At 46.8% G+C, this 25,206-nt stretch overlaps 1 protein-coding gene across 1 annotated transcript in view; it reads left to right on the forward strand.

Moving 5' to 3' along the window:
* Positions 1-25,206, forward strand: part of PTPRU (protein tyrosine phosphatase receptor type U) — a 111,780-nt gene that overhangs the window by 59,640 nt on the left and 26,934 nt on the right. Inside the window, exons 9-16 of the mRNA XM_007935844.2 lie at positions 4,343-4,452; positions 4,797-4,998; positions 5,375-5,477; positions 7,962-8,235; positions 9,013-9,049; positions 9,553-9,691; positions 15,456-15,485; positions 17,962-18,119. Of these exons, the coding sequence (XP_007934035.1) occupies positions 4,343-4,452; positions 4,797-4,998; positions 5,375-5,477; positions 7,962-8,235; positions 9,013-9,049; positions 9,553-9,691; positions 15,456-15,485; positions 17,962-18,119 (1,053 nt within the window). The remainder of the gene's footprint in view (positions 1-4,342; positions 4,453-4,796; positions 4,999-5,374; positions 5,478-7,961; positions 8,236-9,012; positions 9,050-9,552; positions 9,692-15,455; positions 15,486-17,961; positions 18,120-25,206) is intronic.

Consider the following 25,206-nt stretch of genomic DNA (forward strand, 5'->3'; position numbering starts at 1 on the left):
AAGGGGCAAGGTTGTGGTGGCTTCTTGGCCACAACCAGCTACCTGGATGGAGTGAGTAGTTGGACCTGTGGGCTTGGGACCATGGTTACAGGGGACATCAAGCTCAAGTGGCATACCATACTACATCAAAAGCATCGTTCTATATCCTACTTTGGTAAGTAGAGACTGGGGTCTTAAAATCTTGCAAGTGGCCATCTAGATGCAACGATGGGTCTCTCCTCATCTACAGCAAAGAAGAACATAGAAAACCAAAGACACATGGAAACCATCTAGTTCTGGTTTTATGGTCATATAAGCTGAGGATCACATGGTCTACCAGTCCCTTGGAATAATTAAGAACTAGATGGTGCCTGGCTACCACTGTCAAACACTCAGAGGGGGATCAGTGCAGGAGATCCTGGACAGAGTAAGAGAACAGTGCAGAACAAAGCTCAAAATCATAAGAAAAACAGACTAAGTTTGCTGGTCTGATAGAGCCTGATGAGACCCCTGAGACTATGGCCCCCAGCCACCCTTCAAATCTGGAATTGAACTTACTCCTGTGGCTTCCAGCCACACAACAGACAGCCATATGGGGTGAATAATTACATCAGGTAGATACACCCCTTGGAGCGATCAATCATGGAAGAACAGAAGGGCAGTGTTTGCAAAGGGAGACAGCTCAGGGGGCAGGAGGGCATGGGAGGGAAGGACACAGATAGGAGGTACCTATGGGGAGAAAGTGAGAAGAGAGCTGTTATACTGTGGGGAATTGCAGTCAATGTCATGAGACAAAATGTATATGAATTGCTGTATGGAAAATTAATTTTCCCTTTAAACTTTCAGCCAAATTATAATAAAAATTAAACAAAACAGAATGTATATGGATTGTTGAATGGAAAATCAATTTACTCTGTAAACTTTCACCCAAATTACAATAAAAAGAAAAGAAAAGAGAATTAATTGAGCATAGATATATGGGTTTATTTCTGGACACTCAGTTCTGTTCCAGTGTCTATATGTCTATCATTATACCACTACCAGACTGTTTAGATTACTGTATCTTTATAGGATGTTTTGAAACCAGGAAAGTGAGTCCTCCTATTTCATTCTTCTTTCTCAAGATTGCTTTGGCTATTTGGCACCCCTTTCAATTCCATATGATTTTGAGCATTGGCTGTTGGAATTTTGATAAACATTATGTTGAATCTGCAGATCACTTTGAGTGGTATTGACATCTTAAGAATGTTGTCTTCCAATCCATGAACATAGAATGTCTTTTTTAGGTTTTCTTGAGTTTCTTTCAGCAGTGTTTTATATCTACCAGCTTTGATATGTCCTGTCTTTGTTATCATCTTTTGTTGTTGTTGTTGTTATGTGCCGTCGAGTCAAACCCGACTCATAGCGACCCCTCCTTGGGTTTCCGAGGCAGTATCACTACGGAAGTAGGATTGCCCAACCTTCCTTCCGAGGAGTGGCTGGTGGGTTTGAACCGCCAGCCGTCTGGTTAGCAGGCAAGGGTCTTAGCCACTATGCTACCAGAGCTCCCCCTTGTTATCATCTAGGTTAAGATATTTTCTAATTTCTGTTATGATTTCTTTTTTGATTCAAGAGTTTTTGGATTATATTACTTAAAATTTACAAGTAATAGGGCCTTTTCTAGTCATCTCTTTGTTACTGATTTCCAGCTTAGTGATTTCTTTCCCACTGTGGTCAGAATACATATTCTACTTTTAGTCTTTTGAAATTTGCTTCTTGCTTTATGGCCCAGCATATGTTTAAATTTTGTAAATGCTCATGTGTATTTGAAAAAAACATGCATTCTGTTATTCTTGGGTGCAGTGTGCTCCATATGTCAAGCTAATACTTTTTAAGCATTTACTATGTGTTGGGCACTAGTTTGAGTGCTTTCCATATATTAGTGTAGTATTCCTTATGGAAACCCTATGTAGTAGGCTGCTCTTATTATCCTTATTTACAGATGAGCTAAGAGGAAAAGAGAGGTTAAGAGGAAAAGAGAGGTTAAGTGGCCTGCCCAAGATCACATAGCTAGTAGCAGAGCTGAGATTCAAACTGTCCACCTGGCTTTAGAGGTATCACTCTTAACAGCTATACTCTGGTGTTAGCACAGGTAGGTGTAACCCTGGTCCTGGGTAGGATCTTTGCTTATTTGAGCCAGATCTAACAGTTTTACATTTTGTGAAAGTTCAAAGCCTTCCCCAGATTCCTGAAAATCCCAGGTACTCCTGGATGCCTTGGGTTATAACTTTTCTTGCTGTTTGTCATACACAGTTCTCTGTTTAGCACAGCATTAGCCCAGATGCAAAATTCCACTCCTTCCTCAATTTCCACAAAATCCCACTCACCCAAGGACGTGTGTATGCCCTGCTTTGAGGATCTGCTGGGGTGGGAGTGAGAACCGGAGAGGTTTACTCTGAAGTACTGCCAATAACCTCAAGTTGAACATCTACCCGGCCCATTCTTAAAGTGTGTTGACTTCTGCACCCTCCCACCCCTCCACCCCGGGATATTGTGGCCGTGTCACCCCACCCTGGGTGGACCTCACTAGGGCTGCTTGACCTTCTTCTTTCTCTTCCTATTCTCCCCACTTCTAAAAATTGATCATTCTTTAATATTTTTCACTGTTTTTTTTTTAATTGAACTGTTAGTATAATGCTTACAGAAAATTGTACCTGTCTTAGGTGGCCAGCTCAATGAATTCTCACAAAGTGAACACATTGGGATCACCCACACCCAGATCAAGAAATAACATGACCAGAACCCAGAAGCCCCTGTACCACCTGCTTCCCAGTCACTAATGTCCATTAATAACCATTATCCTGCCTTCCAACACCATTAATTAAGTTTTGCCTGTTTTGAACTTTATATAAGTGGAATCACACAGTATGTATTCTTTTGTGTCTGGCTTCTTTTTCTCAACCTTGTGCTTGAGCGATACGGCTGTGTTGGGTTCTATTATAAACAGCAGTCATTCTGTGGTTGTTTCAGTTCTGTAGTCCACACCAGTCATTCTCATTGCTGTGTAGTATTCATTCCATTATATGACTATACTGTTATTTACTTACCCTATTTACTGTTATTGGGCATATGGATTGCTTTCAATTTCCAGTTATTTTTAAAAATGATGCAGTAAAAGTTCTTGCAGATGTATTATTATTATTATTATAGATAAACACATTCCTGATGTGCTTATGTCTAGGAGTAGAATGGCTAGGTTATATAGTATGGGCTTATCTTAAGTAGATATAGCCAAACAGTTTTCCAAAGTGGTTGTACCAGTTTATACTCACCCTAGCAGTGTCTGAGAGTTCTGGTTGCTTTGTATTCTCCCTTCATTTTACCATTTTGGTGGGTGGAGAGTGCTGTCACCTTGTTAACTGATCATTTTGACACAGAGCAGCTTAGCCGCCATGGGTTGCTTTCTTGGTTTCTGCTTTCGTCTGCCTTAGGATTTTTGCTTCCTTCCAATGGTTTATCAAGGTTCTTTTTCCAAACAAAGAGCATTCTCTTCCTACAAGAAATTCCTGTGCCCGTTGTTAAGATGATACATTAAAACCAAAACAAAATAAAACAGCAACAAAAAACCATAAAGGGTTTATGCCAAAATGTTGACAGTATTTATCCCTGGGTGGTGGAATTGTGGGTGCCATTCATTTTCTTTATGATCATTTGGATTTTGTACTTTGAACATATGTTTATGTAATTAAAAAATTTTAGACAAGAAAACATCACCCATAAAACTGCCACCCTAGTGCAATTGTTGTTTTCATTTCTCTGACAAATGTCTATATTTTCTGAAAACTACCCAACTGGAATAAAACAGGAGCATTCAAATGCTCTTCTCTGCTGAATGCAACCTGCACAGTAAAGAGAATGGCAGCCACCATTTTTGAATATTCAGTAATAGGTTGAACCGCAAGAAATTGCTGATGCTTGTCCTGGGGCTTTATGTGCATTATCTCATTTAATTCCAGTTGCTGCCCAGTGAGCTCTGACTCATGGCAACCCCATGTGTATCAGAGTAGAATTGTGTTCCATAGGGTTTCCAGTGGGTGATTGTTAGGAAGTAGATCACCAGGCCTTTCTTCCAAGGCACCTCTGAATAGACTCAAACCTCCAACCTTTCAGTTAGCAGCAAAGCTCATTAATATTTGCACCACCCAGGGACTCTTAATTCTGGTTAGGGAGGGGTTATTATCATTTCCATTTTACAGATGAGGAAACTGAGGTTCAGAGAGGTTGAAAGAGTAGTCCAAGTATAAGTGGAAAGACTAGAATTTGAACCCAAGCATCTGGCTCCAAAGCCTGCTTTCTCCTGCCCTACACTTCCTTTCCCTCTCAGTGCCTGGTGGGATTGCGGCTGAGTCCCTGACCTTCACTCCACTGGAAGACATGATCTTCCTCAAGTGGGAGGAGCCCCAGGAACCCAATGGTCTCATCACTCAGTATGAGGTGGGTTTGGGGACCCTTGGTGCAAGGTAGGAAGAAGATTCTCTTTCCCTCTGTTGCACACAGCTTAGAGAAGGAGGCATGTGGGGGCAAAAGAGGTAATTGTCAAGGTTCCTCTAACTGCGGCCTGGGTCTCTGCCCTGTGGGTTATGGGAAAGGGACCTCTGAAGAAAGGAAAGAGTGGTAAAGGTACCCAGGGCCCTGGGCTCATGGGAATTCACAGTCCCACTGAGCCACTCCTCTTTGTCAAACCTCAACCCTAGCTAACCTGAAATTTGATGAGCGGGAACCTCTGGGCCAGTGATGCCTGCCGCCTTTGTCTGTCTACCTGTCCATCCTGCCCCTAGATCAGCTACCAGAGCATTGAGTCATCAGACCCAGCGGTGAACGTACCAGGCCCACGGCGTACCATCTCCAAGCTCCGCAATGAGACCTACCACGTCTTCTCCAACCTGCACCCAGGTACCACCTACCTGTTCTCTGTGCGGGCCCGCACGACCAAAGGCTTCGGCCAGGCGGCACTCACCGAGATCACCACCAACATCTCAGGTGAGCTCCGTCCAACCCCAGCCTGGCTCCTCTGGAGGTAGCCCAGGATCCCAGAGTTCTGTGGGCAGAGAAGGAGATGGAGAGGGGGCTTGAGTACAGAAGGCCCCTGCTGAGATAAATGAGCTATTTAGGGGTTAAGGTCAGGGGTCAGGAGGATTAAGTCACAGGCACCAAGAGACCATGGCCAGTGGAATCACAGAATTGAGGTCAGGGGTCAGTGCCCAAAGTGAGGGGTTGGGGAAGCTCAGGTCAAAGGGATCAAGAAGACTAAGAGTGAAGGGCAAGAGATCGAGGTCAAGGGTCAGGGAGGCTGGAGGCCTGGCCTTCCTGGTCCAGTGGTCTGGCTCTGCAGTCATGTCCCTATCCCCTTCCCCAGCTCCCAGCTTTGATTATGCTGACATGCCGTCACCCCTGGGAGAGTCTGAGAACACCATCACCGTGCTCCTGAGGCCAGCACAGGGCCGCGGTGCGCCCATCAGGTGGGAAAGCCGGATGGAGGGGTGGGAGTTCTGGGCCATAGAGAAGACATGCCTCCTTTGACCCAAGGCCCTCCATCTAGGGCAACTCACCCTTGTCCTCCCACTGAGGGCTTTGAGGGTCTGGAAGATGTTCTGTGATCCTGGGCAGGCAGGAAGACCAAGGTCTCTGAAGCCATGGTTGTATGGTAGTGATTGTCATGATATCATTGGACAATGTCCCACCTGGAGACACTTGTCCAGAAGGCCTTCCCTCAGACATTTTGTAGAAGTGAAACTTTGGGGGCCTATTTGTTCTCAGTTTTTTCCCTGGAAGAGATACGGGGATGGGTTTTCTAGAAGGCTAGGGCAGCCGGCCAGAGAGGACTAACTCTCTGGAGTGGCCAAGAGCTTGAGTGCTCCATTGACTTCTCCCCAGGAGAAGCTGGGGCTGCTAATGCCATGGTGGCTGCCTCTGCTTAGAAGGTGCTGTATATGTGTATGGGAGGGTGAGCATGTGTGTGTCTGTGATATGTACATATGATATATGTGCACAATGTGTGGTAGTATGTGAGTATAAGGATGTTTGGAGATGTGTGCAATTGTATATACAAAGAGGTAGCCAGGCATCATGCTAGGGTCTTACATGTATGAAGTCAGATTATCCTCATGGCAGTCCTGTGGAGTGGGTACCCTTACTTTACACATCAGAAAACAGGTTCAGAGAGCCTAAGTAACTTGCCCAAGGCCACACAGCTAGTAAATGATAGAGCTGGGATTTGGAACCTGCAGAGTCTGGACCTTTTCTTGAAGTCTCAGAGCCTCGCTGTCCCTCTGTGGTCCACCCCTTATTCCACAAAGGTGTATGTACTGGAAGAGAGTGACAGATTTTATGTGTGAGGTGTGTGGAGGAAGCCTGGGGTCCTTGATCAACCTCCCAATAAGGTAGTGGGTTGTCCAGGTGCCTTTGACAGCCCCTCATTTCCTTAGCCTCCATCCTTATCCATTCTCCTCTCCTGCTTGTCTCCCTGCTACTTCCCTCTGCAAATCCTGTCCAAGGGTGATTCCTACACCTTCTGGGAGACTCAGGAAAAAGTCAGGGTGTCTGGGGCATTTTCCACACACCTCAGGGCCCCTGTGTGATGGAATCTGGGAGGAGTTGGGAAACCCAACAGCAACTTTTTCTTTCTTTCTCCTCTTGAAGCATTCTGTGAGCAGCACTGGTTATCGTCCCTCAGGAAAGATAATGATGAGGTGGGGTGGGGAGACATGATGGTCATGTGGCCTTGGCTTGTTACTTTACATCTCTGAGTTCCTGTTTCCATGTCTGCATAATGGCCATCATCCTGCCTATTTTGCAGGGTGACTATGAGAGTTAAATGTGATTACCTAGATTAAGATACATTTTGTTCATGGCTAATGTTAATTATCATCTGCTGGTGGAACTTGGAGCCAGGGAGGCCTGACCTTAGCCTGAGAGGCTGAGAGGGGTCTTGGGCTGGAGTTTATAATGGCTAGAGGCAGAGAATGGGCATATGGCCCAAATCCCAGGACACTGGAATGATTTCCTTGCAACTTTGAAGCTCAAAAGAAACAGTTGGAGAGCAAGAAAAAGGCATCTCTACTTCCCAGAACAGAGGCTGTCAGTACGGGATGTCACACGCCAAGACGTGACTGCGGCTTGTGACTGGAAATATTTAAATCTGTCAGCATTCATGTACTTACTCTCGGCTTTGTTCCATAGAGGATTTGGAGGAGTTCACAGCAAAAAGCCCATTCAGTAAAGTGATAAACAGGGACCAGGGAACACACAGCAGAGTGGGGAATCAAGGTCTAGGAGATAATGAGGCTTGAATTTGCAGCCTAGAGGTTGTCTCAGGACTGGAAGGGCACATACATGTAATGTTAGGTGTGTCCTTGTTTGCTTCCTTAGTAACTGTCTCCCAATTAGAGTATCAGGTCTAGGAAACCTAGATCCCAAGTGCCTAGCACAGAACCTGGCCCATTGTCTGAGCTCAGTAAATGCTTGATGAATGAATGAATGCATCTCTTTTAAACCTCTAAATTAGTTGGTCACCTAGGGGTGGATCCTGAGGCTTGTGTAAGTCAGCTTGTGTGTGAGTGTGGGTTAGGCACAGGAGGACCCATTGAGGTGGGGCGGGGCCTCTGGGCTCAGTATGGTAGAGCAGGATTGTCTCAGCTCTGGTTAGCAACAGTCGTTAACAGCTGACATGCACTGGCTGCTTGCTGAACTTGCCAGGTTCCTTAGTACTGTGCTTCATTTCATCCTCACATCTACCTCATGGAACAGTCCTACGGTCACTACCATTTTACAGAAGAGGAAACCAAGATCCAGGGAGATCAAGTGAACTAACTGCCCAGCTAGTAAGAGGCAGAGCCTCCATTAGTGCCTGGCCTACCTGACCCAAAGCCCACGTCCCTAGCCACCCAGTGGGCATTCCCTGCTCTCTGGTCGCCCCTGATGATGTGTCTCCTGTCTCTGTCCAGCGTGTACCAGGTGATTGTGGAAGAGGAGCAGCAACGGCGGCTGCGACGGGAGCCAGGTGGCCAGGACTGCTTCCCGGTGCCCCTGACTTTTGACACAGCGCTGGCCCGCGGCCTGGTGCATTATTTCGGTGCCGAACTGGCGGCCAGCAGTCTGCTTGAGGCCATGCCCTTCACTGTGGGTGACAACCAGACGTATCGGGGCTTTTGGAACCCACCGCTTGAGCCCAGGAAGGCTTACCTCATCTACTTCCAGGCAACAAGCCACCTGAAGGGGGTGAGGGACGAGCTAGGGGCGTGGCGAGGGTGGACAGGGGTGGGCTGGGCGCTAGGCTGGGGTCACCTAGGAGCTGGTCCACTACGGAGTCCAGAGAGGCAGCCCCAGGCCCCACCCTCCTCCCCTGAGTCCCGCCCCTTCCTTGAGCCCCACCCCTTCCCCTGAGTCCTATCTCCCTCTCTTGAGCTCCACCCTCCTGATCCGTGGCTCCTTTGCACAGAGCCCTACCCTCTTCCTGAGCCTTATTTCCCAGTCTCCTCCCTTTCTCTCCAGATCCTGTCTAGTCCCTGTCCCATTCCCGAAGCCCTCATTTTCTATCTTAGGCTCTTCCCTCTTCAGAGGAGTCCATTTTAAGTTCCTCCTCCTTAACCAGATCTTGAGGCCTAGGACCCGCCCTTCTCCCTGAAGCGCCATCCTGGTCTCCAGACTCCCTCCTCGGGTCTCTCCCTCCCAGACATCTCCCTAACCACTCCGCTGGGCCTAGGCCCTGCCCATATTTCTGAGGCCCCACCCCTTTCATCATTTGTTTCCTTGATCCCTTAAATCTCGGCTGCTTTGGCCCCTTTCCCTAAGGTTTTGCCCTCATTTGCAGGTCCCTCCTCTCAGGTCCCACCCTTCGTGGTTCCCCCGGGCCCTCCTGCTGGGTGGGGTGTCCTTAGTTACAGTCTGCACCAGATAAAGCCCTGACTGGGCCCAAGAAACACTGCCTGGGATTCCGGCCCAGGGAGGGTTGGGTCAGGGCATCAGCAGTGCTGAGATACCCATCTGTGCCTCCAGGAGACCCGCCTGAACTGCATCCGCATTGCCCGGAAAGGTAAGCCCCACTGGGTTCCTTCAGTCCTGCTGGGGTTCCACGCCTGACCAGCTCTGGGGAGGTGATACTGAAGACCCAGGGCTATGGAGGCAGAGGAAGGCTGGCTTGCAGGCCTGGGCTCAGGAGGGGTTTCCCTCTTGGTCCTCATGTACCAAAATTCCTTCTTGGCCCCCAGGGTGGTCACAGTAGGGGCCTTGGCAGGGGCCTGGGTTAATTCTGTGGAAGAGGTGCCATTATGGTTGGGCCATAGGGTTGATGGTTACTAGGAGCTGGTTCTGGACTCGGTACCTGCCCCCTCCCTCTTCCCATGGTGGGAGAGAGAGGTGGAGACTGTAGGGGAAGGTGAGGAGATGAGTCTGACTGAAAGGCAGGACAGTGTTGGAGCACAGGCCAGCTGTCTATGTGTTTGTGTAGCCCAGCTTGTTCCATGGGGCTCAGACCCCTGGACACAGAGTAGGTGGTCCCTGTTTGCTCTGATCATTTGTCCTGCTTGTTTTCCTCAGCTGCCTGCAAGGAAAACAAGCGGCCCCTGGAGGTGTCCCAGCGATCAGAGGAGATGGGGCTCATCTTGGGCATCTGTGCAGGGGGACTTGCCGTCCTCATCCTCCTCCTGGGGGCCATCATTGTCATCATCCGCAAGGGGTGAGTGAGGCCAGTGCTCTGGTCTGCCCGTGACTCCTGCCCCTCACAGGTCTGGTGGGCATAGAGGAGTGATGGCTGGGAATAGATGGGCAGCTGCCTGGCGAGTTTGTGGAGGGCTGCTATCCTGGGCATCAGGCCTGTGGCTGGACCTGAGCCGGGCAGTGGGAAGCCAGAGACTCAGCAAATGGAGCTGCACCAGCATGGCTTGGCTATAACTCAAGTTTGGCTGGTGCCAGGTGCTGCTATCCAGGAGAGGGGGCTCAGTGCCTGCTGCCTAGGAGCTGTGCTGGAAATGGGTACCACCCTCCTGTGGTGTTCTAGCAAGGAGAGTCTGAGGAAGATGGCCTGAGTTTGAATCCCTAGTCCCCTGCAGGCCTTTTGCCAACTTGTCTGCCCAGACCATGGGGTTGTGCAGTTGATCCTGAGCCATGGGGGTGGGGCTCTTTGTCCTTTAAACCAAGGGCCCCAAGCCATGGCTCTTCCCGGACCCTCTCTTGGCCCTGCATGCCCTGGACCCTGTTATTACTGATCCCTGAGTAGTCTTCCTGGGCCCATGATGGAGAGAAAACTCCCCTATCGTCCCTACTATCCTCAAGCTAGAAGGTCCAGCTTGGTGTTTGTGAGGGACACACTTCCTAGTGCACTTTGCAGCAGAAAGCATGAATCCCAACACATCTTAGAATCCAGAACTTCAGAAATCCATGATTTGCGATTCTAAAAATCTCAGAATTTTAGAATTGTAGAGACTCAGAGCCTCAGAAAGTGAGAACTGCCAGGTAGTTCAAAGGCTTCTAGTCTAGTGCTTTTCAGATCTTTTTAATGCAAAAAAACCTGTTTTCAAAACACCAAAAACCCTCCCTTGGGAGCCCAGTGCACAGGGCAGATGTAGGCTGAGCCTCTAATTAAAGCTGGGTGGGGGGCTCCTGAGACCCACTGCAGCCCCTCCCCCTCCCCCACTATCCCATTCCCCACCAGGCTGTGGTCCAAACATCTTAGTTGAAGATGGAGATACTGAGACCTAGAGAAGGCACGTGCCTGCCCAGAGTCACCTGGGGAGCCAGAGGCAGAGCCAGCTCCACCTCCTCCCCACTCGGGCTCTGGCTTCTGTAGTCCCTGCTGCTGCCAGGCTGGGCACACATGGCACTGGGCATTGGCACTGGATCGCAGGGCTGCTGGGTGAAGATAAGTAGGATGCAGGGAGATGAGAGAACTGGCTCAGGACATGTTGCCTGAAGCCATCACCAGAAGGAGAGAGAGTCTTGGGGTCTCCGTGCCAGCATGATGAGGTGGCCAGGTGGTCTCTCTGGGGTGGGAGGTTCAGATTTTTCCTTGCCATGGTCCCTGCACAACTTCATGAGACAAAATATATATATATATATATATATATATATATTTAAATTATTTTATTTCTTATTTATTGTGATTTGGGTGAAGATTTACAGAGAAAATTCACTTTCCATACAGCAGTTCACATATACTTTGTCTCATGTCATTGACCACAGTTTACAATGCAACAGCTCCCCTCCCACTTCCTCCCCATAGTTACCTCTTCCCAGTGACCATCCCTCCATACTCTCCTGCGCCCTGAGCTGTCTCCCTGTGCATAAGCAGCCCTTCCTTCTCCCATGATTGTTCTCTCCAGGGCATGTGTCTACTTGAGGTAAATGTTTAACTCACATGCCTGTACACTGTTTGGCTGGAAACCACAGGTGTGGGTTCAATTCCAGACCTGAAGGGCAGATCGGGGCCATAGTCTCAGTGGTTCCACCAGGCTCTATTGGACCAGCAAACCTGGTCCTCACCTTCGAGACAAAGTATTTTTAACTCTCCCTTAATAAGTAGTTACTATGTGCCAAAGGGGCTCTGGTGGCACAGGGGTTAAGTACTCAGCTGCTAACTGTGAAGGTTGGTGGTTTGAACCCACCAGCTGCTCTGTGGGAGAAAGGTGAGGCAGTCTACTTCCATAAAGATTTACAGCCTTGGAAACCCTATGGCAGTTCTGCCCTGTCTTGTAGAGTCACTATGAGTTGGAATTTACTTGATGGCTGTTATATGTACCAAGAGTTTAACACACATCACCTGTTAGGACACTAGTTACTGAGCACCTACTATGTGCCAGGTACTGTCCTGAGAACAAAGCTGATGACGTGGAGCATTTCCTTGTTGGATCCTGGCCCCTGAAGAAGGTCTAACTCCCTTTTTACCAACGAGGAAACTATAATTAAGCAACGTGTACATGTCACTGGGCTGGGCATGTCAGATCCTGAATTAAAGGCAGGCCCTATTACAAAGCCCATGTTCCTCAGGGCCATAGGTGTGAGGGGCCTCACCACGTCAGCACACAGTAGGTGCCCTGTGAGTGGAAATTCCTTGTCTTCCTCAGCAGGGGGCCTACACTACAGGGGTCCCAAGAGGTATCTTTGAGTAAGGTGGGGGATTGGAGAGGGCTGTAGGAGAGAGGTCCGATTTTGTGAGGGTTGCAGGTGGCATTTGAGGTCCAAAAAAATCTACCTTCAAGGAAGGAGGATTGGCAAAGTGGGAGGGTATTACTCACTCTGCAAAGAGAATTGGCCCTGGTCAGGTCAGAGATGCTGTCAGGGTCTCACTAGAAACCCCTCTACTTTATGTATCTGCTACCCCCATAAACCCTTCTAGGTTACCCCAGAAACCTGTGAACCAGCCTCTAGGACCTCCATCCTCAGGACCTCCTTACTTCCTCTAAACACCATTCAGTACCACTGCATACCTCCTCAGGTCAGCCCCCTGGATCCTTCTCTGTCTTTTCTAGCATCCACTATGTTCCTCAGTATGCCCCTAGTCTGGATTGTGGGGTGTCTGTGGGAGACAGCTGCTCTAAAAGGATGGGAGTGTTCAGAACAACTTGGGGTGTGAATGGGTAGGTGAGGAGGTTGCTGAGGGGAGGGTATTTACCCCCATGTTTAACTCTTGTTAGAGGAAGGAGGAGGCCCCAGGGGATGATGGGAATTAGTCAGGGCCAGCTGGGAGCTTTCAGATTCTCCATCTTTCTCTGCCCACATGGACAGTCAGATTTGGTGGACTTATTGCCAAGCTTTTTGCTTGGGGATATATGGTCAGGGGAGTTCAGGGCCTATAAGGAGAAGACTGGCTGACCCCAGGCCAGGTCAGATTCCCATGTTCTGCTTCCAGAGTTCTCTGTGCTTGTCCTTTGCCATGTTTTCTTCACCTTGCACTTTTTCAGTTACTGACTCTTAGTGCTTTGGGGGCTCTGGTGGTGAAGTGCCTAAGGCATTTTTGACTGCTAACCAGAAGGCTGGTGGTTCAAACCCATCGACCACTCTTCGAAAGGAAGACTGGGCAATCTACTTCTGTAGAGATACCACCTCGGAAACCCAAGGAGGGGTTGCTATGAGTTGGACTCAACTTGATGGCAGTGAATTTTGAGTACTTTGGTTTTTTTAAAAAAATTTATCTATCACTCTTTTTTTTTTAAATTGTGATTTGGGTGAAAGTTTACAGAGCAAATTCACTTTCCATGCAACAGCTCATTCATATATAATATAATATTTTATATATATAAAATATATATATATATGTTGTTGTTAATGTGCTGTTGAGTCGGACCCGACTCATAGTGACCCCTCCTTGGGATTCTGCGGCATTATCACTACGGAAGTAGATTGCCCCATCTTCCTTCCGAGGAGTGGCTGGTGGGTTTGAACCGCCAACCTTCTGGTTAGCAGTCAAGTGCCTTAGGCACTATGCTACCAGAGCTCTCTCTCTCTCTCTCTCTATTTCTTTTTTTGAGTGCTTTGCTTAAAAGGAGCTCTGGTGATTTAGTGGTTAAGACACTTGAGTGCTAACCAGAAGGTCAGTGGTTTGAACCCACTAGCTGCTCTGTGGAAGAAAGCTGAGGCAGTCTGCTTCCTTAAAGATTTATGGCCTTGGAAACCCAGTGGGCATTGCTATTGCTATGAGTTGGAATTGACTTGATGACAGTGAGTTTGGTTTCTTTTTCTTAGTGGTTTGCTTGATGTTTACCTTCCCTGCTGGATGGAGAGCTTCTGGAGGGTAGTAGGAGGTCTGGCCTAGTGGAGCTGGTCCTCCGGAAGTCCTGTTGTCCTCCCCCAGTCAGCCGTGGGAGAAATGGAGGAGGGAGCAGGGAGGAGCAGTTCAGCTCTTTCCAAGCATGCGCTGCAGGCGGCTTAGCCTCACAACAGCCCCATGTGGGGGATTATTATTAAACTCACTATTTTAGGAGGAGGAAACAGAAGTTTATAGAGGTGATTTTTTAAAAAAATTTATTTTCAGTCATTAATGGATTATGTGATCAACAAAACACTTACTGAAAGATTATAATGTGCCACACACTGGGTTAAGTTCTGGGGATCCAGTGGTGGGAAAAACAGACAAGTACACTGCCTCTTATACTTTGTAGTTAGTGATGGTGGAGACTGGCATTAATTAGAAAAAGCACAAATGGATAGATGATTATAAACTGTGTTGGGTGCTATAACAGAAAGAATAGGGTGCTGGGGTGGGGGGAAGAGAGAGGGTAACAGGAGACAGTTTAGTGGGACAGCAGGGGAGTGGCCAAGGAAGCCCCTTTTGAAGAAATGACATTTCAGCTCAGATAAGAGTGCCAGCCACCTCCTCTTCCCCCTTCCCGGGCAGCCTCTGTGAGTAGCCACAAGGACCTTCTGCGGGATTTCCTTGTGGAAGGTCATTAGTGAGGTCCCTGCTGGCGGGATGATGTGGGGGTGGGTAAGTGGAGGACCCTAGGAGTGAGCCTGGGTGGGGACTCAGGAGGGAGTGCAGAGGTGCTTCTGGGCCTGGGATTCTGGTCTAAGCATCCAGAGCCCCAAGACCTGTTCTGGACTCTGCCACAGATCCATGGGTGTCTTGACGCAGGCCATGACTCTGTCTGGGACTCAGTTGGCCCATGTGAAGTGGGCATCAGACTTCCTCTATCTACCCCACTCTACAGGGCTCTTGACCCAACTTGAGATCTGGGTTCCCCCATGAGGGGGCAGCCTGGCTCCTTTAATGGACCTTTTGTCCTGGAAGCACTTAAGTTTGCCCTGGGAGTCCGACTGGAGTGCTCTACCCTGTCCCCTCCCTGTCCCCAGCCACTCTTCCACTCCCAGGCAGAAACATATTAGAAGGGCTGGGTCCTCAGGGCCAGGTGTGAACAGCTTCAGAGACCAGTGTGGGAGGGCACTTTCTGCTTTCTGCAGGGGGTGAGTGCAGCTCGGGGTGAGCTTAGAGGTGTCTGCGTTCTGAGTATGTGGATCTGTGTATGTGTCCGTGTGCTTGAATACATGTGTGTACAACTGTGTGCACACATGTATGTCTGCATTTGTGCATACATATAAATTATATAAGTTTATGAGTAGACTGTGAGAGTTGTGTGTTTCTCTGTGTACATACTAGTGTTTGTGTATATCTATATGAATGTGTCTTTGTGAGTGTTTTAGTGTGTACTTCTCTGTGTGTACATTTGTGTGAATGTGTTTGAGTGGATGTGAAAGCTCTGCTCCCCACATGCCCTTTGCCCCTCTTCCCCCTCACTGCAGTGGCAGGAGGAGGTTTCAGAAGGGGTCTCAGGTCCTGGCATTCAGTGTCTGAGCCCGGCTAGCCTTTGGGACAAGGAAGTTCCCTCCAACCTGTTCGGTCCCTGCACAGCTCCTCTGAGCCCCTCCCTGCTGGTTGGGTGCTGCCCTCAGCCCATCCTGCTGAAGGACCATGGTCACAACTGTGTTGTTCTCTCTTTGCATGCTGCCAGGAGAGACCACTATGCCTACTCCTACTACCCGTAAGTAGCTCCACCTGGGCCTTCTGAGTCCCGGGCCCTCCTAGCATGAGATCCCCATCTCCATCCTCTCTATCTAGGGTGTGAGCTCCACACCCTCCCCAGCCTAGTGTCACCCCCAGCTCCCCACAGCCACCTCAGTCTCAGTTTCCCACCTCTGCATCTTCTTCCTCATGTGGTGGTCACAGTGGGGTTTTCTAGTCAGAGTCACAGTTTGAGACCTTGTTCTGCTGAGTCAGCCTGGACAAGTTGCTCAACCTCCCTGAGCCTCAGAGGCCTCTCCACCACTAGAGCAGCCTAGCTGGTCAGAAGGACTTCCTGACACCAGACTAAAGTCTATGTCCAGGAACATCTTCATACAGGTCTCACTCTGGAATCCACAGCCCTTGTGTGTGCATGCATGTAGCATGTGTGTGCGCACATGCATGTGTGGTCTAGTTCTGTCCCCAGTGCATCAGTTCTTTGGACAACACCGACAGCTCTCTATCACAGTAGCCCCTTCTCCAGCTGGGGTGACCCCAGTCTCTTCACACCCACCATTTCCTGGGTGCTTCCTCTAGGCTACACTCTGTGCTTTACACAGAATCCTTACAATGCCTTATAAAGTAAGAATTATTAACACCCTCATTTGCCATTTTACTTTTGGGGAAACTGTGGTTCAGAGAGGTTAAAGGACTTGTCACAGGCCACAGAAAGTACCAGAGCTGGGCCTACAGCCGCCTGTCTGACTCCACAGCCTGGCAGTGCTACTCTGCTCTCCTTTCTCTCTCCTCTCTTAGTCCTCTCACCTGTGCTTGTTCTCCTTCCCTTTACAGAGTGGCCCAGTGGCCCCGGGCCAGCCAGAGGACGGCACATGCTTCCCTTCCTCCTCCCGGGACCCTCTCTCTGCATCGAGTCTCCCATGTCATGTTAGCTTTGCTCTCCCAGCCACCAGACCCCGTAGCCTCACGCTGAACCTCCAGCTTGGCTTCTGCAGGAATTGCTGACAAGGCAGCTCTCCCTCCCTCTCTACTTCTGCAGTTAATTTTTGAATCTAAATTCAGAACTTTTGAAAGATTCTGTATTACATTCCATCTGCTTAATCTCACATTGAGATCAGCTGCAAGCCAACAGCATGTTAGGTGTCCCTCCCAGCATCTGTCTTCTGTGGATCTGATTGGTTTGTTTTTGTTGTTCTTACAAGTGGTCTGGAGGCCTGCGCTGAGAGGAGAGTCTTGTGGTCCTCCACTGGAGACTGTTCTTCTAGGCCGGTATCCAGTCATTGACATGTCCACTCTGGGCACATTTTTCAGCTTGACTGGCCCTCTGTCTGTTCTCCCTGTGGTTTACTGGTCTCTGGCCTGTCCTTCCCTCTCTCTCTCCCCTCTTCCATCTCTCTGTCTCTTTCTTTACTGTATCTTTGCTCCCTCTCTTTGTTTCATTCTCTGCTCTGTATCCTCCTTGTTCTGAATTATCTTCTCTTCACACCTGTTTCTTCTCTATTTTTTTCAAACTTTTTATTGTGACTTGAGTTTCTTCATGTAATGAGTTGGATCTGACTCCGCGGCAGTGAGTTATTGAGTTGTCTCCTGCTGGTTGTCAAGGTCATGGCCACAGGGGTTATCCTCCCTGCCCCCAAATAGACTTTTGTCTTTGCCCTGGGCCACAGTAAGAGCGATGCTCAGAGCCTGGTGGTGGGTGGAGGAGGCAGCCTGGGTCAGCTGATCTGTCTCCTGCCCAGGCTGGGAAGGCCATGCCAACCTCAGTGCACAGCAGCAGTTGTCAACAGCATGAACACAGACCTGTCTTCTTAGCACAGGAAAGACATCGCAGTCCTGGCAGGAGGGGCATTCAGAGGCCATTGTGCCCCAGGCATCTCTAGAGTTGAATTTGCCTCTCTGGGAAGAGACCTTCATTGGCCTCCTCATTCCCACTGATGGTCAGTTGTCCCTGAGTCCTCATAAGTTCTTTCTGAGGTCTACCTTACATCCTGCAGTTGGTAGGGCTGAGCAGGGGGACAGCTCTCTGGTCTCCAGTCTTCCCTGTGATTGGGCCCCTTGGGCTTTTTTCGACATCATCACAGGTCCCATGGCGTTCCCCTTTGCCTGTGGCTTGGCCCCTCCGTCCCTAGAGCTGAGTCCTCTGCCTCCTTCCTCCTGCTTTTTTTTCCCCCACTTTTCTCCAAATTGGTCCGGAGTCACAAACTGCCATCCGGTGTATAAAATGTTCTGGAGGGAGAGGGGCAGGAGTCTGAGGCCTTGCTCTCAGCAAAGGTCCCCAGGGTAGGGATCCTGCCTGGTCTCTCTAGGGGGCAGCCAGCATCTCTCTGGGTCTGGTGGGAAGGACGGAGGCAGAGCTGCCTCGGCATCCAGAGATGCTTCTAGGACATCCTTGGGTAGCATGCTCCTGGGTCAGGCCCTTGACTGTAGGGCCTCCCAACCCACCTTTGGGTGCTACCAGCCCAGCTCAGCTCCTGCATCTCCCATCACTCCCTCTGCAGGAAACCAGTGAACATGACCAAGGCCACGGTCAACTACCGCCAGGAGAAGACCCACATGATGAGCGCAGTGGACCGGAGCTTCACGGACCAGAGCACCCTGCAGGAGGATGAGCGGCTGGGCCTCTCCTTCATGGATGCCCACGGCTACAGTCCCCGGGGTGAGTGCCCCCACGGCCTCTTCCTCCTGGCCCTGGAGCTCCCCTCCCCCTGCTTTCTGAACCAATAGACAAACCCTCTGTGGGTTCCTTCCCGCATCAGATGAGTTTGGTAAAACCCTTATTTTAAATGTAAGCATCTGTTGAGCTCCCGCTGGGTTCCAGCACTGGCACTGGAAACACTGAGAAGGGCACAGGCAGTATCACTGTACTGAAGGGGCCTGCAAGAAACTCTGCCCAAGTAAGAGTTGAGTGTGATCATTGAGCAAAGTGCTCGGAGGAGGGAGGGACCTCAGGAGGGAGCGCTGCTGTGAGGTCAGAGGACATCAGGGGTCTCACAACTAATTGAGTGCCTGCTGTGTGACTCATGGGAGATCCAGTGGCCAACAGGAGTTACACAGACCTGGGCGTGCAGCTCAGATCTCTTAGCTGTGTGAACCTGGGCAAGTTGCTTAGCGTCTGTATTTTTAGTATGTAAAATGGGGATAAAGATCATCTCTGTTCACAGGACTTGTGAAGACTAAATGAGATAAGGTGTATAAATCATTTGGTGCTGTGTCTGGCATACAGAGTGTAGTAAATCTTTGCTGGTGTGGTTATTTTGTGCTAGAAGCTTATGATAGATTTCTCCATCACATATATTTAATGTTGATTTGTACAAAAGAAAATATATGGTGTTTATGAACATTATGAAGATAATAGTACAACAAATAAAGAGCTCTGGTGGTGTAGTGGTTAAGGCATTTGGCTGCTAACCAAAAGGTTGGTGGTTCAAACCCACCAGTTGCTCTGTGGGAGAAAGGGGAGAAAATCTTGCCATAAAGATTTACTGCCTTGGAAACCCAATGGTGCAGTTCTGCTGTGTCCTATAGGGTCTCTGTGAGTCAGAATCAACTTGATGGCATTGGGTCCTTTCCTTTTAGACGTAAACATTCATCTGAGATTTGTGTTGATCATTTTCTCGCTTTTTTGGGGTAGTTTTTTTATTTTATTTTATTTTTTATTAGGATTTGGGTGAAGATTTACAGAGTAAATTCACTTTTCATACAGCAGTTCACATATACTTTGCCTCATGTCATTGACCAAAATTTACAATGCAGCAGCTCCCCTCCCACTTCCTCCCCATAGTTACCTCCTCCCAGTGTCCATCCCTTCATACTCTTCTGCACCCTGAGCTATCTCCCTGTGCATAAGCAGCCCTTCCTTCTCCCATGATTGTTCTCTCCAGGGTGTGTGTCTACTTGAGACAAATGTTTAACTCACATGCCTGTACTTTGTTTGGCTGGAAACCACAGTTGTGGGTTCAATTCCAGACCTGAAGGGCAACTAGGGGCCACAGCCTCAGTGGTTACACCAGGCTCCATTGGACCAGCAAACCTGGTCCTCACCTTCTTTTTTTTTTTTTTTTGCCTCCAAATTTTTGGGGTAGTTTTACAAGTGTGCCTGTAACCCCAAACAGTACATGAGATAGTTTTGCTCATTGTTGAGCTTCATAAAAATGAAACTGCACTGTATTTTTCAACATGTTTCATCATGTTTCTAGTATTTGCCCATATAGATGTTTTGTTGTAGTTCATTTATTTTCTCTGAAGTGTAGTTTTCCATTGTATGAATACATCACGATTTATTTATCCATTCCGCCTTCTATGGACATTCCATTTGTTCCTAGTTTTCTTGTTATTCCAAGCGAGGTTTCTGTGAACATTCTTGTAAGTCTCCAGATGCACCTGTACAGGGTATTCTTTAAGTAGAATTGCTGGATTATAGAGTATGTGAATATTCAGCTTGACGAGACAGTGCCAAATTGTTTCCCAAAGTAACTCTGCCTGTTTACAGTCCCAGCAGCAGTATGCTCTATATCAAGATCAAAATTTGCCAGAATTCTTAACTTTTGCTGAACAAGTTCGTATAAAATGGTAATTTTCTATAGTCTTAATTTGCATTTCTCTGATTACTAATGAGGTTGAACATATTTTCAAGTCATTATTGGCCATTCAGGTTTCTTCTTCCATGAAATGGCTGTTCATGTCTCTTGCCTAATTTTCTATTGGCTTTTCTGTTGCTCCTTAGTGATTTTTAGGAGTTCTTTATATATTTAGGATAATAGTCATTTGTTGCTTGTGAATTGCAGATATCTTCTCCCAATTTGTGGCTCATCCTTTTTGGTTATTTATAGTGTGTTTAGATGAACAGAAGATTTTTATTTTAGTGAAATTCATCAATCTTTTCTTTTATGATTGCCACTTTTTGTGTTTTCTCAAAGAATTTCTTCTGTACCCAAGGTCATAGAATAGTTTTTACTTTTTTCAGAAACTTTTAATGCTTTGCATGTTACGTCTAAGTCTTTATCCTTCTGGAGTTGATTTGTGCATGTGGTGTGAGTTAAAGATTTTATTTATTTTTTTTCCATACGATTAACCACATATGCCAGCATCTGATTTTCAGTGCCACCCCTATCATATGTTGTGTTTCCACGATATGGGGTTGTTTCTAGGCTCTCTGTTCTCTTTCGCTGGTGAATCCTGTGATCCTTGTGCCAATACCACAGTGTCTGATGACTGTAGCTATCTAAGTCTTGACATCTGAAACGTGAAATCCTCCCAATTTTGTTCTTTGCCAAGGATGTCTTGGCTATTTTTGTCCTCATTCTCTTATAAATTTTAGAATCAGCTTGTCAGGTTCCTTGAAAACTTTTGTTGGAATTTTGATTGGATTTGTATTAAATCATTAGATCAATTTGGGAAGAACTGACATCTTATGAAATTGCCCTTTCTGTTCATGAATATATAACCCTATTTATTTAGGTCTTTAATGTCTTTCAATACATGTCTCCATAAAATCTTATGCGCCTTTTGTTAGATATATTCTTAGGTTCCTTATAGTTTTGATTGCTGTTGTAAATGGTATACTTTAAGAAAAAGGACATTTTCTAACTATTGCTGGTGTATGGAAGTGCAGTTGAGTTTTGTATACATACTGATCTTATATCCATCCCATTGATAAACTTTCTTCTACTAATTTGTCTGTAAAATCTTTCAGATTTTCTGGATACAACTAAAGAATCTGCAAATATTGACAGTTCTGTTTCTTCTTTCCCACTTCTCATCCCTTTTCCTTGTCTTTCTGCATGGCACTGGCTGAGACCTCTAGTATGATGTTCATCAGAAGTGGTTATAGTAGGAATTCTAGTCTTGTTTTCTTGATTTTAAATGTTTCCAACATTTAGACACTGAGAATAAAGTTTTCTAATTTTTGGTAGAAGCATTTTATTAAATTAAGAAAATTGCCTTTGGTTTTCAGTTTGCTAAAAGGTTTTATTTTAAATGGGCCTTAAACCTACCAAATGCTTTTTTTTGCATTTGTTGTGATGATCATATACTTTTAATTTAATCTATTGGTGAGGTGAGTGACATTTTTAGATTTTCTAATGTTGAAACAACCTTAAATTCCTGGGATAAATCTAATTTGGTCATGATGTATTATGTTTTTAAATATTATTGCATTTGGTATACTTGTAATAACATTCAGTATCTTAAAGCTGTGTTCCTGAGAAAGATTAGCCCACAACTTTTGTTTGTTGTACTGTTCTAGTCTTGTTTTTGGTACCAATATTATAATAGTTTTATCTTGATTCAGTGGCATACAACAACATCACCAAATGAATTGGAGACTATTCCCTGTTTTCCTTATCCTAGAAGATTAGAATGATAAACTCCTTGAAATTTTAGCATTGAGAAAAGCAAAGCAATCTTGTTTTGTTGTTTTCTTTATGGAAAGATTTTAAATGTCTAATTCAATTTATTTAAAGGTATGAAGGACTGTTTAGTCTTTCTATTTTTTAAAGTCACTTACGTAAGTTATGGTCATCTAGAAATTTGTCCATTTCATCTATTTCATATTGATGGACATGCATTTATTCATCACATTCTATTTGCCATCTCTCTTGTTAAATCTTCATCACAGACCTGCATGGTAGGTATTATCAACCCCTCATTTTGAAAATGATGGAACAGAGGCTCAGAGAGGGGAAGATAATTATTAACAGGTTAAACACCCAGAAAGTGGCTGAGACAGGATTTAAATATAGGTCATTCGGAATTGCAAATTCCTATTTCTACTGTATTATGCTAGGCCTTGAGGAATGGGTAGGATTTGGACAGGTAGAGATGGGAAAGAAAGGGCATTTATGGATGAAGAACAGCATGTGCTAATGCATGGAGACTCGTAAGTGAGGATAACAAAGAGACAGGTCTGATTGGCCTAAACCTCAAATGGATGTGGGAGACAGTAGGAGATGAGTGTGATGAGGTGCTTAGCTTCCTGCTGAGTCCTGTTGAGAGACAGAGGCAGGAAACACAAGCTTTGCTCCCAAGGAATTCACTGGCTAGTTGGAGAGAAAGACTGACCCAGAGAAATTAGGACTGGGCTAATTGCCGTATGGATGATGGGGACAGCTAGTGCTGCCAGAGTTTTGAGAATATACACCTTAGGGTAGGGGTGGTTTTGCTGAGATGGGTAGGATTTGACTGAAGGTGAGGAGGGAGAGGGCACAAGGGCAGGGCACAGAGAATGGGCAAAGGTGTGATGGCTAAGAAACTTGGGATCTGTTCAGGAGGTAGAACTGAATATCAGCGCCTTCTGTCTCTTTCTCTATTCATCACACTGATCCACTCTCCACCTCTTTCTTTTCTTTTCCAAGCAGTGATGGCTAGATTTTTTTGCTTTAGGTCATAAAGCCATATTGCTTTTCTTGTACTCTCAATAAGCAAGTTTTTAAACAGGGACTTATCATGCGGATAAGTGGCTGTAGGCCGATGTGAAGAAGCCAGCGGGGATGTTCCCAACATGAAGGAATGTGCCCCCTGCTGTCTCTGAAGTCTTGCCTGTGAGAACCCACAGCCTCTCTGTGTCCTGTCCACTTGGAGTTTTTGACCTGTTATGGAACCGTTGGGTTCTGGCCACATGGTTTGTCAAATAAATGCCAAGTCCCTGCCCCCCAAGTTCCCTTTTATCAGGAAGAGGGAACAGAGAAAGCTTGGTGGACAGTAGTTCCTCAGTCAGATGGGCTTGGATTTGAATCCTGTTCTGATACTTATTTGCTGTGTGACCTTGAGCAAGTAACTTAACCCTTTTGGGCCCCAGTTACCTCATTTGCCTAAGAGGAATAATAATAGTCTCTGTATTCAAGTATTGATTTGGGTGAAGAGAAGGGCAATGTACCAAATGTGAGTGATCAAGGTGGCAGTGAGGAAGAGAAAGACTTAGAGAGGTGCATGGGAGGTACAGACAACAAAGATGAACTCTTTTGCAACATACAGCACTGCATTGTCAGTGAAGGCAAACATTGATACAGGGTGGACAGATGGGTGGACAGACTGAACTATTAGGTATGTCTATGGAGGGGAGAGTGTGCCCACGACCGTGTATAGGGTTGGCAGACAATGTTTCTACAAGTGTATTTGTATGTTTTGTAAGAATTCCAAGGTATATAGTAGATCTGACAAGGGACAAGGTTGTAGTCCCTTTTTGGTCTCAGCCAGCTACCTAGAGGATGCAAGTAGTTGACCTGTGGGCTCGGGACTGTAGTCGCCGGGGACATCAGGCTCAATTGGCATGACATAATACACAAAAACATTGTTCCACATCCCACTTTGGTGAGTAGTGACTGGGATCTTAAAAGCTTGTAAACAGCCATCTAGATGCAACAATGGGTCTCTCCTCATCCAGCACAAAGAAGAAAACCAAAGACATATGGAAACAATTAGTCCAAGCAACTGGTATATTGTACGATCCTCATTCTATATGACTATGAGATCAGAAAAACTAGATGGTACCCAGCTACCATTGTTAACCATTTAGAGGGGGATCTATGTAGGAGATCCTGGACAGAGTGGGAGAACAATGTGGAATAAAACTCAAAATCATTAACAAAAAAGGGCAAGATTTGCTGGTCTGATAGAGCCTGGTGGGACCCCTGAGACTATGGTCCCTAGTTGTCCTTCAGGTCTGGAACTGAACCCACTCCTGTGGCTTCCAGCCAAACAAAAGACAGGCATATGAGCTGAACGTTTACATTAGGTAGATACACTTCTTGGAGAGATCAATCATGAGAGAAAAGGGCTGTGTATGCACAGGGAGACAGCTTGGGGGACAGGAGTGCATGGAGGGAAGGACAAAGGGAAGAGGCAACTAAATGGGAAGGAAGTGGGAGGGGAGCTGTTGCATTGTGAGAAATTGTAGTCAATCAATGTCATGAGACAAAGTATATGTGAACTACTTTATGGAAAATGAATTTGCTCTGTAAATGTTCACCCAAATCACAATAAAAATGAAAAAAAAAAAAAAGTCTCTGCATTATAGGTATATCCTAAAGATTAAATAATTTAAGAATTGTTCAGGCACATAGAAGTGCTCAATATGTTAGATATTCTAAGCTACTTTTTACAGGCTGTGTTTCTTCAGAAAGTTACTAATTGAAAACAGTGAAGGAAAGTGTAGGGTACTATGAGATTGTATAACTGGGGGTGCATCTTCATCTGAAGACGGGTAGGGATCAGGGAAGTGCCCATCTCTGAGGAAGGTCTGAGAATCCTCATTTTCAGATAAAGAAACTAAGGCCCTGACTTGTATCAGAATTCGAATCCAGGTTTCTCTGACTCCAAACCCAGTATTATTTTCTCTGGGCCTCCTCTTGGGAGCTCTGGTGGCATGGCACCTAAGGCATTTGATTGCTAACCAGAAGGCTGGTGGTTCAAACCCACCAGCCACTCCTCAAAAGGAAGACTGGGCAATCTGCTTCCATAGAGGAACCACCTCGGAATCCCAAGGAGGGGTTGCTGTGAGTCGGGATTGACTCAACAGCAGTGAGTTTGGTTTTGGTTTGGGCCTCCTCATAAACAGCCATCCAGTGGTTGCTCACGAAAAATGCTCCACAACCCTGACAGCAGCCGGGAGAGCCTGGGAGGACCCCTGGTTGGTGATCTTGAAGCTGAGGGCTGGTTCTCACTTCCTCCCACTCTGATGAGAGGATACTAGCTGTGGGAAAGCTGATCGGTGTGTGTGTGTGTGTGGGGGGGAGGGGTCTCAAATC

The sequence above is a fragment of the Orycteropus afer genome, unplaced genomic scaffold (genome assembly GCF_000298275.1).
Source record: "Orycteropus afer afer isolate SDZICR_OR568_19922 unplaced genomic scaffold, OryAfe1.0 scaffold00031, whole genome shotgun sequence".
NCBI lineage: Eukaryota > Metazoa > Chordata > Mammalia > Tubulidentata > Orycteropodidae > Orycteropus > Orycteropus afer.